The 14,593-nt window shown below is 35.2% G+C and overlaps 1 protein-coding gene across 4 annotated transcripts; it reads right to left on the bottom strand.

The window, feature by feature from the left end:
- Positions 1–455: 455 nt before the first annotated feature.
- On the bottom strand, positions 456–11,379 carry tmem26a (transmembrane protein 26a). Of its 4 annotated transcripts, none has more exons than XM_073812334.1 (6): positions 10,946–11,379; positions 8,753–8,816; positions 8,115–8,198; positions 4,340–4,548; positions 2,019–2,098; positions 456–1,552 (listed from the first exon to the last, which is right to left on the bottom strand). In XM_073812334.1, exons 1-6 carry the CDS (start codon positions 11,134–11,136, stop codon positions 1,248–1,250), a joined length of 933 nt encoding a protein of 310 aa, XP_073668435.1. In that variant the 5' UTR covers positions 11,137–11,379; the 3' UTR covers positions 456–1,247. The 4 variants fall into 4 exon arrangements, with proteins under 4 accessions (XP_073668435.1, XP_073668436.1, XP_073668433.1 ...); XM_073812335.1 differs by having other exon boundaries at positions 8,115–8,195; XM_073812332.1 differs by having other exon boundaries at positions 8,753–8,849; positions 10,946–11,377.
- Between the last annotated feature and the right edge of the window lie 3,214 nt (positions 11,380–14,593).

Here is a 14,593-nt window from a genome sequence, read left to right as displayed (position 1 = left end):
AAAATCCAGTCTACCATCAGTTTTTATATTGAAAATCTGTCATTTTGTGGACGTTTTTTCGTCAAATCAGTGACACCACTTATGAACTTGGCAATTAAATCATGGAAATGTTGTAAGGATTTGGTAGTTTTGAACAGTACTGAGGGTGATTAACAGATTTTGTGAAAAAAAAAGGAAAAAATATTAATATGATACATTTTTACAGCTATTAAATTTTGTGCCTTTTTTGTACACAAACAAATTTGCCCATGGTAGATTGTTGAGTTTTTTGAAAAATGTCAAAGCATTTTTTCAAAATGTCAATATAAGATTTGTCACCAAAAATCATTCAATTTGCTGAACTACAGAGAAAGTTGTGGCAAAATTAAGACATAAATGGCCTCAACGACCCATAAGGGTTAAAGTTGGGTTGTGTTGCTAATTGCTGTGATCTTTTCCCGGACCCCGCCCACCTGCCATACCATATGACCAGAAGTAAAGAAAGTTTGTTTTGAGGAGGGGAGATTTGCATTTTTGATTAAAGATTATCAGGGCTCATGAATTTGTTTAAATAATGAAGCTCACGCATTAGTCATTTATAAAAAATATACCACAATATTACAAAACAAATGACAGTTTTTCATTTTAATTTCATGACGACTATAAGAAAAGTCTTGTTTTTTCTCATAATATAAAATAGCCATTAAAACCCAAGATAACAACGAGAGTCTACTGTACTGTCTTTGGTCTACTGTATGAATTGTCACATGGCAATTGCTGATTCCAAAAATGCAAATAACTGATCTCAGATCAGAATAACCTAACAACTATCAGAAAGTCATATCAGGGTGCGCATGTTGAAAAATAATCATGCATGGCAACACCCATACACACATGTGTGCTACAGATAGTTGTGTTCCAATGTGTTTCCTTGTTAAAATTTGAAAAACAAATGACTAAAGAATTTACTTTGACACTGATATATATATATATATATATATATATATATATATATATATATATATATATATATATATATAGCCTATAAAAATAGTAAAACACTAAACAACATACAAAGCGCTTAATAACAAGTTCACAAATTTAAAACGGGTACCCTTTAAATACACATGTAGTAGAATATATGGCCCTGTTTTGACAGAAACACAGTCCATTAAAGGTATAAAACTGCTCTTGTAACTGTGCTTCTAATATGTTTAAGCAATCCATCTTCCACATTTAACAAGATCCCTTGCTATTAGGGTAGTTGGTTATAACCCATTGTTTGTTGAGGGAGAGGAAGATGATGGTTTTGGTCTAAAATCTTGACATAAAACAAAGAGTCTGTAGAGAGTCAGGATGACCACTAGAAAGTTCTTAATAGTGAAGAAGAGCAACATTTGGTGGAACACATAATATTGTTTCATCACAACAAACCGCACCACAAGAAAGGGCCCATCCTGGATAAACAAACTCTCCACGATGTTCCAAATATCATTGCTGTGTCTTGACAATAGAAAATTACAACAGCCGTCTCCATCGTTCATCTCTACTGAGTTCTGTGGTGAAGTAACAACTGTAAAGTAACATACAAGGAAAAAAGTTGAACAGAACATTTGAATATGAAATCCTTAAAACAAACAAATGTTGTGTGAGTTCATTTTACAGTGGTTAGAAAAAGTCTGGGTATGAACTGCTCCTGTGTTTATTCACAGTTTTGTGATTTTTTCATAATGAAAAATCTAAAGAATTAGCAATGCAGATTTATTTTCACAGGTTCTGACCATGACTGTAGCTACACTGAACTCCTAAATCATAAAGATTGAGTGAGTTTAAAAGAGCTTGCTATAGTGATCCCGGTTAAAAAAATATTTTTGCTGGACCAGGATGAAAGATTAAGGATATCTGAGCCTTAAATACACCAGTATGCTCCTCTATTCAACTGAAGGATGCTGAACTATGTTTTGTGGATTGCACAACACATTTTGTGGGACTGTTAATTCAAAGCACATTTCACCCCAATTCAATAGATGAGCACTGACCTGCCAAATGGGAGGGAAACTGTAACATACTCCACGTCCAAACAGCCAAAATTATATACACCAGCTCTTGGTTTATCTCCCTACAACACACAAATACAGCGTACAATGTGTGTTATGGTTTGTATAAAATAATTCATTTGTATATCTATCCCTTAGAAGACATGGAAATCTATCTAAAGCACAAAAAGTAATCATCATAATTTTATTACAATGACCAGATTATCTGACGTCAACAAACAATCAACCTTAAAGGGGCACTCCACTTTTTTTTTGAAAATGTGCTTATTTTCCAGCTTCCCTAAAGTTAAACATTTGATTTTTACCTTTTTGGAATCCATTCAGCTGATCTCCGGGTCTGGTGCTAGCACTTTTAGCATAGCTTAGCACAATCCATTGAATTTGATTAGACCAGTGGTTCCCAAACTTTTTCAGCGTGCGGCCCCCCTTGTAAACGATGCATTCCTTCGCAGCCCCCCAAAGAAAATTTGTGACAAAAACTGTTATAAAACTCTAAAATTATACAAAAAAGTAGTGCTTTTGGTTAGTAGCCTTATTTTTTTAGGTTTAATTACACAGAATTCATGATAAATTAATGTATTTCATAAAACTGGGGCCCCTCTAGCACCATCTCGCGGCCCCCGGCCCCCAGTTTGAAAACCATTGGATTAGACCATTAGCATCACGCTAAAAAATAACCAAAGAGTTTCAATATTTTTCTTATTTAGAACTTGACTCTTCTGTAGTTACATCGTGTACTAAGACCAACGGCCAACGGTTGCGATTTACAGGCGATATGGCTAGACACTATACTCTCATTCCGGCATAATAATCAGTGACTTTGCTGTCGTACCATGGCTGCATCAGGCGTAGTGATATTATGCACTGCCCGAAAATAGTCCCCTTGTTTACTTTCAATAGCAGGGGACTATTTTCAGGCACTGCGTTGTATTGAAAAATATTGAAACTGAATGATACGGTAAAAAACGGTAAAAATCAAATGTTTAACTCTAGGGGAGCTGGAAAATTAGCATATTTTCAAAAAAGTGGAATGTAAAATGAACAGGTGAAATCATAATAATAACACATACATATATTTTAATAGAAAATCAGCCATCCATCAATAATAAAGTGACACATACATTTATGCATTTGTTATACACTTTATCCAAACCAACTTTTAGTGCATTCGAGCTATACAAGGTGTCAGTATTATATTTCCCTGAGAGTCAAACCCCTAACCTTTGCATTGCAAATGCAATGCTTAAGTCTAAATTATGGGTCAAAAATATATCAAATATTTCTATTTCTGTCAAATTTGACATTTTAAAAACAATTTTTACCAAAAAAGACCTGACAACACTCATCACTTGCATCCAGACACAGCATTCATCAGTACTAAATACACATAGCCATAAAGCTGGCTTTATAGTTGTGCGTAGGTCTGTAGCTCTGCGTAGCCTGAGGTGCACAAGCAGCTCTCCAAAATTTTGACAACACGTCCGTTCTGCGCGGCCCGTTAGAACCCTTCCCATCGGGTCAAAAAAAAATCTGCGGCCCATTTCTTTACGGCCATTTCAGCTTGCGACGGTAAGAACAAAGATGAGCCAAGTTGAGAAGTGATTTAACTTAAACTGCTACAAAAGTCGCTGTCTCTTTACCCCCATCAGTGATGCGCGGTTTGATCCAAAATGACCCAAAAATATTTTTTATGATATTCAGGTCGTGGTCGGTCGGGTCCTTTGAAATAAAGATGCCAATGAATTATTTCAAATTATTACTTTTTAAAAAAAATGCAGGCCAGGAAGTGGGTCGGGTACAAAATATTTAATTTTTTTGCAGTACCAGTTGCAGGTGGATTAGTTGAAAATGTTGGTCGGGTGCAGGTTGTTTATACATTGACCCGTGCATCACTGACCCCCATCACTGCTGGTCTTCTCAAATCATGTACAATAAGATTCTTCTTTTTTGTGGGTTTACTGGATAAGTTCCTTCTTCTTCGGCCGTTGCACTGCTACTGTTGATTACATGCGTGGATACTGCCAACTAGTGGTCTGCATGTGTAATTGCACATCAACGCGGATAAGTATAGAATGCAAACCGACGCGAGGCTACAGCGTAAAACTTACACAGAACTATAATGAGCTAATTATACAGTTAAGTATAATAAACAATACAGCCAAAACACTAAACAGAGCACTCATCATGCATCAATCATTCAACACTTGATGGCAACAACCATATCACACAACATTCAATGCTACATCAGACAACACCAGTATGTGATTCAGCCAGGGTTTTGACGTACAACAGGAAATACCCACTTGACATCGGAAAGCGTTTCACTGGTGAACTCCAGAATGTCTCCCGCAGTGCCAACAAAAATGAGCAACAATTGAGACAGCTGGTCACGAGTTACTCCTCCCCCTAGTGGGAGGAGCCATTTTCCGATGATGAGAAGGATGAGTACAAATTGATGAAGACCAAGGATCCAGTCGTTTGGACAGACTTTGCTGAGAACATGCTCCAGATGCTGAAAAAGACACCAACAAATATTATGCATGCAGACTACAGTCACTATATAAATTTTTACAGGTATGCACATTTCTAAGCAATTTACTGCATTTTAAATACCCATTGTCATCTATAGCAGTGGCAGCTGGTGAGTGCTCTTCCGAGGGGCGCAAATTCAAAATATGTATTTGGAGTGTCATTTGTGTTGCTCGTGTTTTCAAAATATGTGTTTGTTGCGTCATGTGAACCATGTGTATATGGTGTTTTGTCAAAATATGTGCCTGCTGCACATGCAACAAAACCGTATATGATAAAAGAGACGCTCACAAAATACACACAAGACACTCCCTTTACACTAAAGTCTGATTACGCATGAGATTATGCGAGTATCTGGCAAATGCGAGCGTCTTTTTTTATCATAAACCCTTTAGACGCATCTGCAGCAGGCATTTATTTTGACAAAACACATGATGCACATAGATTCACTCGACGCGCCGAACACATATTTTGATATGACGAACCACAAACATGACGGGCTACATACATGTTGTGACGAAGTTCACATCGTGCGCCCTCAAAAAATGAAGTCACCGGCCACTGATCTATAGCCTAGTTTCCATTAGAGATTTGCAAAAACTTATTTTCGAATTGTCTAGAAAAATTGTCTTTCTAACATGTGAGGTGAGGTGACCTGTAAATACGGAAAAACCTTTCCATTTCCATTGTCCATTCCGTTTCCATTGCAGTTTTGCGGTATATTCCTTTATCGAATCCCCCCCCCCCTCTAAAAAAACACCTCATGTTTCGGTTTGGGCATATTTTCATTTCTGCAATTTGAAGAGAAATGGAAAAGCAACTAATTTATGTGTTATGCACTTGGTATTACTGGGGCCAAGCACCTCCAATTCAGCTACATGAATATTTTATATCCAAGCTATTAACTTCCATGATGATGCTTTCAGGCAGCACGACTTGCTCTCTTCTGTGTAAATCCCCATATGATAAGTATGGTTTCAGATTTGCAGTTGCTTCCTACATGTATGCCCTCTCATTCATGATTTCTCACACACATTGGCATGATTTATTCTTAGTAAGCTCAATGATTCAGATTCAGCAGACAAAGTTCAGAGAATAGGGTAGTGTGGTCTGGTAATCACAGGGCTTGAATGATCAATATTCTGTTTATAATCAAGGCTCTTAATGGAAAAACCCTCAGGTTTTCCTGGAATGAATAATCTAAATGAGGCACTGTATACATTTAGTCAGCTAAATTATGCAATTGACTTAAATCATGTTCGTGAGTGAAAATGAGGAAATAAGATTTTCTGTCCATGCTCTTTTAGTACACGTCCAGCAGAAAAAAAAACATATTAATTAGACATAGGTAAAGACAGAATTAATAACCAGAAAAATAATCTTTAACTTACAATGAATGCCAACAAGCATCCCTGACCTCCTCTGTGAAACAAAAAACGGACAAAGCAGAGGGTGATGGGATGTTCAAGCGTGCTAAATATTAGTGATAGTCATGGCCAAAAGTGACATGACACCCCTGGAATTTTTCCATAGAAAAGTATTGCAATTACACATGTTTTGCTGTACACGTTTATTTCCTTTGTGTGTATTGGAACACACAAAAAACAGAGGAAAAAAGCTAATTTGATATAATTTCACACAAAATTCCAAAAAACGGGCCGGTCAAAATTATTGGCAGCCTTAGCATAACATTTGGATGCACACCCCTTGGAAAAAAATAACTAAAATCACTTGCTTCCTATAACCATCAGTAGCTTTCATCAGGGTCCCTTTTCCTATCACTAATTTTAAGATCTCTCCACAGGTGTTCAATGGGATTTGGACTCTTCAGAAGTCTCCTGCACTTTGTTGAAATCCATTTCTGGGTGCTTTTTGAAGTATGTTTGGGGTCAACGTCCTGCTGGTAGACCCATGATCTCGGACGCAAACCCAGCTTTCTGACACTGGGCCCTACATTATGACCCAAAATCCTTTGGTAATCCTTTATGATGCCTTGCACACAGTCAAGGCACCCAGTGCCTGAGGCAGCAAAACATGTTTGAACCTCCAACATACAGGTATTTGACTGTAGGTACTGTGTTCTTTTCTTTGTAGGCCTCATTCCATTTTTGGTAAAAAGTAGAATGATGTGCTTTACCAAAAAGCTCCATCTTGGTCTCATCTATCCACAAGACCTTTTCCCAGAAGGATTTTGGCTTACTCACGTACATTTTGCCTTGCTTTTTATGTCTCTTTGTCAGCAGTGGGGTCCTCCTTGGTCTCCTGCTATAGCGTTTTATTTCATTCAAATGTTGACGGATAGTTTGTGCTGTTACTGATGCACCCTTAGCCTGCAGGACAGCTTGAATTTCTTTGGAACTTGTTTGGGGATGCTTACCCACCATCCGGAGTATCCTGCATTGCAACCTTTCATAAATGTTTCTCTTCCATCCACGTCCAGGGAAATTAGCTAAAGTGCCACAAGTTGCAAACTTCTTAATCATGTTGCCCACTGTAGACACAAGAACATCGAGATCGCTGGAGATGGACTTGTAACCTTGAGATTGTTGTTATTTATCCACAAATCAGACCGTTCTCTTCTCCTCTTTCTGTTCTCCATGCTTAGTGTGGCACACAAAGGCACACAATGCAAAGACTAAGTCAACTTCTCTCCTTTTAATCTGCTTTTAGGTGTGATTTTTATTTTGCCCACACCTGTTACTTGCCCCAATTGAGTTTAAAGGAGCATCACATACTTGAAACAAACTTATTTATCACTTATTTATTTATTACTTATTTATAGTAAGCTCAGTATTGCTCAGTTAACTTAAATAAACCAGGCTTATGTATGCAGCCTGCATATGCGACCTCCAGAGGCAGCCTTCGGATCGAGAAATAATTTTGTCCAGCCCATTTTTGGACTTTTGTTTGAAATTATGTCAAATTTGCGTTTTTCCTCTGATTTTTTGTGTGTTGTTTTACACATGCAAAGGAAATAAACATGTGTATAGCAAAACATGTGTAATTGCAATAGTTTTTTGTGAGATAAATTTCAGGAGTTCCAACATTTTTGGCCAAGAGTGTATATCATGACACCTATTTGATTGTAATACTTAAGAAAGATAGAAATACTCAAGAAGAGGGATTAAAAGGCATGACATAGCAGGGCATGTTACATTCTGAGAAAAACTGTGTTGAGGGCCATATGTACAGGAAAAGGATTACATCACAAATTAGAAGCACATGTTAGATGTTAATGTGATGTACGATATACATACAGTAATGTGCAAAAGTCTTAGGCCACCACCACCAGACTTGTTGTTTTAGAAGTTTTAATTTCCATACATATCTATTTTATTAAGATATAAACAGAAAATAAAGGAAATGTGTAAAAAAAAAAATGTTCAGGACTAAATGATTCTTTAGGCATCGTCTAAAGTGTGACATCTCTTGGCACTAAGACTTTTGTACAGTACTATACATTACAGATACATTACAATCAGAGTGCAGCACAATGATGCTATAAACAATTACAAATTTAAATAAAATAGATGTTTTTTTGAACATTACCTTTAGAGTTTCATTACTCATAGTGCTGTTGGGGGCCGATACTATGTTCATGAAGTTATCCCAAGAGTCCAATTTCTTGCACTGCTAAGAAGCAAAAATAAAGTTTAGTTAACAGGAAAAGGGCTTTAAAAGGGCATTAGCTCACTTTGATTTAAAAGAACCTATGCATAATATCAACAGCGGTTAAAGGAACAGTCAGCGCACCTAAACATTTTGTCAATACTTTTCTTGCAAGTCATTGCAAACTCATATATATTTCTATTCTTCTTTTTTTACATTCCTTGCATTTAAAATAGTGTTGAAATCCAATAAAACCTTTCTTTGTGTTCTGCTAAAGACTGACATATATGGTAAGTAAGTATTTTAAATAATTGACAGTAGTACAACTATACTAAATGACTTTAATAAGATGGGCCCTTAACAATACTCTCAAGCACAACACTAAACACAGATCAATCATCATGCATCAACAAACACTTGATGGCAACAACCCATCACAACACTACTGGGTAGTAGTATGCAGGTTGTGGTATGTAAGTCTGTTTATGTAAAACAATAGTGTTTCCTGCTGAATTCGAAGTGCCTAGAGTAGGCTACTGCATAAACAGTAATGCACATTAGGTAACACAATAGGGTACCTGTGGGTCCCCACTCTTGTTCCACTGATGATGTAACTCTAGAATCCAGATGGAGGGTATAATACTGATGAGAAAGAAGAAGATGGGTAGAGAAAACCTAAAAGAGGGTGTAGAGAAGTGGCTTTATAGATGCACAGTAACTACAGCTTACAAAAATAGACTCTTTAAATCCCAAGTGATCAAATAGCCTGCACACTCATTTTGGGAATGGAAATGGTGTTGTTCCTCAGTGGTTCTAATGCGTTAGCAACTCTGAAAGTTTATCAAAATGGTTTCCCAGCATCGAAATGTCTGGTTGTTGAGTTTGGTTGCACTAATATTATACTAATATACGTATATATGTATCTGGCCACTTTATATTTGGTCATCTGCTAACGTTTTCTATCCACTCCACTATAGTATACGGATCTGGTAGCTGTGTTGAAAAAGTTGATAAAGTCATATTAGACTCTGAAGACAAACTGGGATGAACTGATGAGCAGAGCAATGAGGGTCATAGGTGGAGGCCTATCAGATACTTTCACATTTAGCTACATACACAAACGAGATATCCTTTGTCTGGCAGGATGTTGGTGATTTGGGTGGATATGGGAAGAGGGGGCTGTTTTTAAGGAATGTCACGGCCCAGCTAACAAAGAAAAGTTTAAAGAGCGTTCCTTGAACATTTTCAATGTTCCCAAAAACGTTCTGCCAACATGAAAAGTCTCCAGTTTTAAGAATGTTTCTTGGTTATCTGAACGGTAGAGAATTGTTACATTCTATCATTTTCAAATGTTATGACGATGTCATGTTTTAATGTTCACAGTCACACAATGTTTATTTTTGGCTTGTTATATAAATGATAGAGAAACATTGCATTTATAATTTTCGAACTTTTATAAAATATTATTTCGAAATATCGCTGTAGAAAACAATTCACTTATTAGGTTTAGATGTAAATGTTTTGTTTCATTTAAAGTCACCATTATGGTGATAAGTGTTTGTTTTAGTTAGAATATTGACTTTTAGCTTACTAGTTTTTCTCTGGCTGCTATAACTTTGTATGTTAAAATCACATTTGTTATGGTTAAAAGAAGATGGTAAAATAGTATGATGGTTGTAGTTAGTATCTGATGGTAATGCTCAACATTTAGTGATTTAAGTTACTAATTCATTGCTTACTCACTCATCAAAAGTATTTTTCATTAATAATGTGATACTACAGTACAGTAGAATTTGTCAATCTTGGGTATTTTTAAACACTATGCACATAAAAAAGGAACCACTGTGTTATTTAGTCACACAAAGAATCAGAGTATGAATCTCACAAATCATGGTGACAATTAAATGATTCATGCTGCAATGCATGCTGGGTATCAACAAATGCACGCATGGATAAATAATGAACTTTTTACCATTTTCTTTGTCACCATTGTTGAGATTTATATTTTGATTCTTGATGTTTGACGTCCCAAGTACATAGCGGTTAGTTTATGTCCATAGTTTCTAAAACTCCTTAATGACACACTGCTATGAGATTGCTAGATCTCATATACATTATTTACCATTATGTACCAACAACCACAATTGCACCATTTAAATTATCATAACAAATGTGTTTTATACATACATAATTAATGCATCCAGAGAAAAACTAGCAGCAAAACGTCTTTGACCAAACACTGATCATCACCATAATGGTGACTTTAAATGATACAAAACATCAACATATAAACCTAGTGTTTTCTACAGCAAAATTTTTACTGCACATTTAGAAATAATGTTTTATAACAGTTTTAAAATAATAAAATGAAAAGTTTCTCTATCATTTACATAACAAGTAAAAAAGTAAATTTAGAAAGCTATTGTTTTAAACACTTTAAAATGTCAAAACGTTTGAAAATGATAGAATGTAAAAAACATTCTAACGTTCAGAAAACCAAGAAACATTCCTAAAACATAAAAAAACTGGACACTTCATATTGGCAGAAAGTTCCTGGGAACATTGGAAAAGTTCAAGGAACGTTCTTAGAACTTTTCTCTGTTTGATGGGATACACTTTCAAAGAAATTTTGATATATAACGTGGTGCTGACTGAGTAGATTGATTAATTTTTGATTAATACAAATATGCAGATTGTGGTGCTGTAGGACCTACATTATTATTATTATTATTTAAATCTGTATAAAGTTAAAGAGAAAACATGAAACTTACCATTTGAACTCTTGCCCTTTTCTTCGTTTTAAAGTAATGATCATCTCCACAACCAGAGGAAGAAAAAGGATAGTTAGTAACCAGTACAAACGGTCATTTTTTACCATGTTCACTCTCCAGACTCCGATGAGAGCGGCCAGAATGAATAAGGACCTGGTTATAATCGCGCACACGAATTTAACCACGGCCATTTTCAGCCAACAGTGTCCCGGGTTTGTATGTTGTAAAATGCGCTTGGGTCTCGTTAAGTACCCGGTGTTTGTTGAGGAATCCTCCCACCAACGTCAGTATGAGTTACAAAGATACAGTGTTTGTCAAAGGCGCTGTGAGGAGAAGCACTGAACATTTTAGACACGACTTTTCACTAAACACACGTTCAATGCTGATCTGAAATCTTTACCGTGCAGCCAAACAACATTTCAGTAATCCTCAGTAATTCATTTTCAGTAAAGTTTCGTTCCTGGCGAAATCTGTGAAACTTCATGTGACCGGTAGAGGGCAGGATTCACCAATCACTTCACTATAGTTTCCATAGTTACCCTTATGAAATGTATCATAGTTTAACTGTAGTACAGTTTTATTTAAAGTAAAACCATTGCAATCATACATTTTTATAACTGAAGTTATAGGAATAGTTGAAGGAAATCTGCCAAAAAACATGGGTACTACATTTTTACTATTATATAATAAACCAATAATGGAATAACCAATAATAATATAATATTATTAATATTCCTATGTGTCACAAGTTATCACCTGGACAACGCCATAAAAGATGTTTCTGGTGCTTTGTTTTTTTTTTATTTATTTACATAATTTAAAAACATGAAAATGTGAATTATAGGCTACTTACATTTTTTCTCAGTTGCTTTGGTGCATTTCTCACATCACTATTTACATTTGCACAACAGTTAATGCAGTTCTCAAAACAATTAGTACAAACTGCAAAACCTAGTTGATAACCTGCAAAAATGTGTCACTTGCTCAAAATAGATAGGACATTCCTCAAAAGCAAGTATTCATTTCAATGAAAGTGTCAGTGTCATCAAAATGAAAAGTCCTGACACCATTGTTTATGAACAAGATAGTCAAATGGCTTAGTCATGTTTTCATTATGACAGTTTCCTCTATAAATGTTTTCTAATGCAAAACGTCAGATCTTGGTGACACTATCTGAAAATGCTCAAGACAGCACTATATACTATTTGCACAGCTATTTGAAAAATAAAGTAAAGTTACACATTACTGTATTGAGTGAGGTAACTGAGTACAAGACACTGAATATGTATGTTTCACATTTTTACAGCATATGCTCCTTGCAATTCTAATTTATTCACAGCATTGTGCAAAAGAAAAAAAATACATCCTTATTTACAACAAACATAAACTCCCTTTGGGTAGAGCTGTGCACAACTGTAAACAATAGTGCAGGACATATAGGAACTGAACATACAACATACATAGTATTGTAATCATTCTTGCACATCCAGACTTTCCTCTCTGTCTGGCCACATCATTTCAGAAATTTTTCAATTTAGAAGACATTTTCAGGGGGGAAATGGTTAAAAAAAATATTTTGACAACTAGTTCAACAATTTTGTATGTAACGACTCAAGCAATGAAATGAGGACTATTAGTTTTATATGGAATGACTATTCAGCATTCAAAATTATAGTTAATTTTGACTGACATGATGACATAAGCAAATGATAATGTTATAAAACAGCAGAGAATTGTATGAAAGCAATTGATGCATGTACAAAACCATTTGCAATTTGTTGGAAGGAATGAGAAACTGCTACTATGATGTGAACAAATGACTAAATGTTGTGGAGGTTGAACTAACTGTTGTGCAAATGTAAATAGTGATGTGAGAAATGCACCAAAACGATGAGAAAAACTGTATAATTATACATACTTAAATTTAATTATATGGATTGTAACAACACAATTAATTTAACAAAGTATACTAATGTGCTGTAAAACTGTTTGAAAATGTTACAATGTTTTAAAAATAAACAATTTCAGAAAAGAAATAATGTAACAACAACAAACACAGGTTTAAGACACAGGTTAGAATAATCATGCTGTTAATTCAACTGCATTAATGTAATGGCTGCCTTGCAGTGTCTCTGCACCCCTGACAGTGACCTTGAAATTTAAGGATGAAACAAAATATATAAAAAAACATTTTTTAAACCGTAGAAATACTATACATTTATCCTCTATTCACTTTTTAAGGCACAATAAAAAAATTAACTCTTTCTGTACACGTAGTACGGAAGAGGATTAGGGCCACTGGTGAAAAAAATATTTGAATTCTGACTTTATTCTCAGAATTCTGACTTTAAACTCAGAATTCTGACTTTAAACTCAGAATTCTGACTTTAATCTCAGAATTCTGACTTTAATCTCAGAATTCTGAGAATAAAGTCAGAATTCTGAGAATAAAGTCAGAATTCAAATTCTGAGATTAAAGTCAGAATTCTGAGTTTAAAGTCAGAATTCTGAGATTAAAGTCAGAATTCTGAGATTAAAGTCAGAATTCTGAGTTTAAAGTCAGAATTCTGAGATTAAAGTCAGAATTCTGAGATTAAAGTCAGAATTCTGAGAATAAAGTCAGAATTCAAATATTTTTTTCACCAGTGGCCCTAATCCTCTTCCGTACTTAAACAATATGTAAAACAAATTATGTAAAATATAAAAATACTTGGTATATTTCATACACTTTTATTTATTAAACAAACAGTTTTAAAAATAAAAGATATGGAAAGAAAGCTTTATGACAGCACTTTTATTAGAACTGTGAGTGTCTTCATGTACGATGACCTCTGTTGACTGGAGAAGATTAATTTCAGTTTCTTTCTCTGGTTCCTTTATCCTGTTCTTCTCCATTGATCTCCTGCACTTTCTTAGTTTATGACACAAATACTCAGACAGTGCTACTAGCACCCTACAGCCACTGATGGTATTGAAGATTCATCTAACGTGAGCTTCTGATTACCTTTTAGAAGAAATTACAGAGGCACCATTTAATGACATTACAGGAAGTAAGGAAGATTTTGTGAGAATCATATTCTGCTGTGTTGCTTTTGTAATGTGTGGATACACAACATACCTTTATTGAAAATCTGAAGGATGACCACACTTCTAGTCCTGCTTGTGTCTTTGTCCTTCACAATTAATGTTTCAGAATCCAGTTGTGTGATGATTTTTATGATGAAAGTGTAGCAATGTGCAGTTTTTGTAATGACTGGTACATGTCATCAGATATTCCTCTACTTCCGCCGGGCGCCGGTTTTCAGCGTGGAAGAAAACCGCTAGCTGCTGGCTTATTTGAAAAACATGGAGCTTCCATTGGAACCAATTGAAAACATACGCTGGCCATGGGCGTAAACGGTTTGGTGTGCACGCCCCCTAACACTAGACATGTGCTCTAATGGAAAAGAAGAACTAAAGAATTATCACTGTACAATTCAAAAACTACAAAAAAGTGTAGAATTTTTGTATTATAAAACAATACAACAACAACAATATTGTTATTATTGTAATTATTACAATTATTACATATTACACTATTAAACTTATAAGTAATGTTATTGGAAGGCAAATAATTATGTTGATAACAAGGTCGTTATTTACCTGTTA

Source organism: Paramisgurnus dabryanus, chromosome 17, assembly GCF_030506205.2.
Source record: "Paramisgurnus dabryanus chromosome 17, PD_genome_1.1, whole genome shotgun sequence".
In the NCBI taxonomy this organism is placed as follows: Eukaryota; Metazoa; Chordata; class Actinopteri; order Cypriniformes; family Cobitidae; genus Paramisgurnus; species Paramisgurnus dabryanus.
The sequence above is the reverse complement of the archived record's forward strand: the minus strand, read 5'-3'. Positions and strand labels throughout refer to the sequence as shown.

Excerpts from the sequence above, each read along its gene's own strand:
- tmem26a (XM_073812332.1), bottom strand. The coding sequence starts at position 11,136 with ATGGCCGTGGTTAAATTCGTGTGCGCGATTATAACCAGGTCCTTATTC. Across the intron at positions 8,850-10,945 it reads AAAGGGCAAGAGTTCAAATG|GTTTTCTCTACCCATCTTCT; the intron begins GTAAGTTTCATG and ends ACCCTCTTTTAG. Across the intron at positions 1,553-2,018 it reads GTTTCCCTCCCATTTGGCAG|TTGTTACTTCACCACAGAAC; the intron begins GTCAGTGCTCAT and ends GTTACTTTACAG.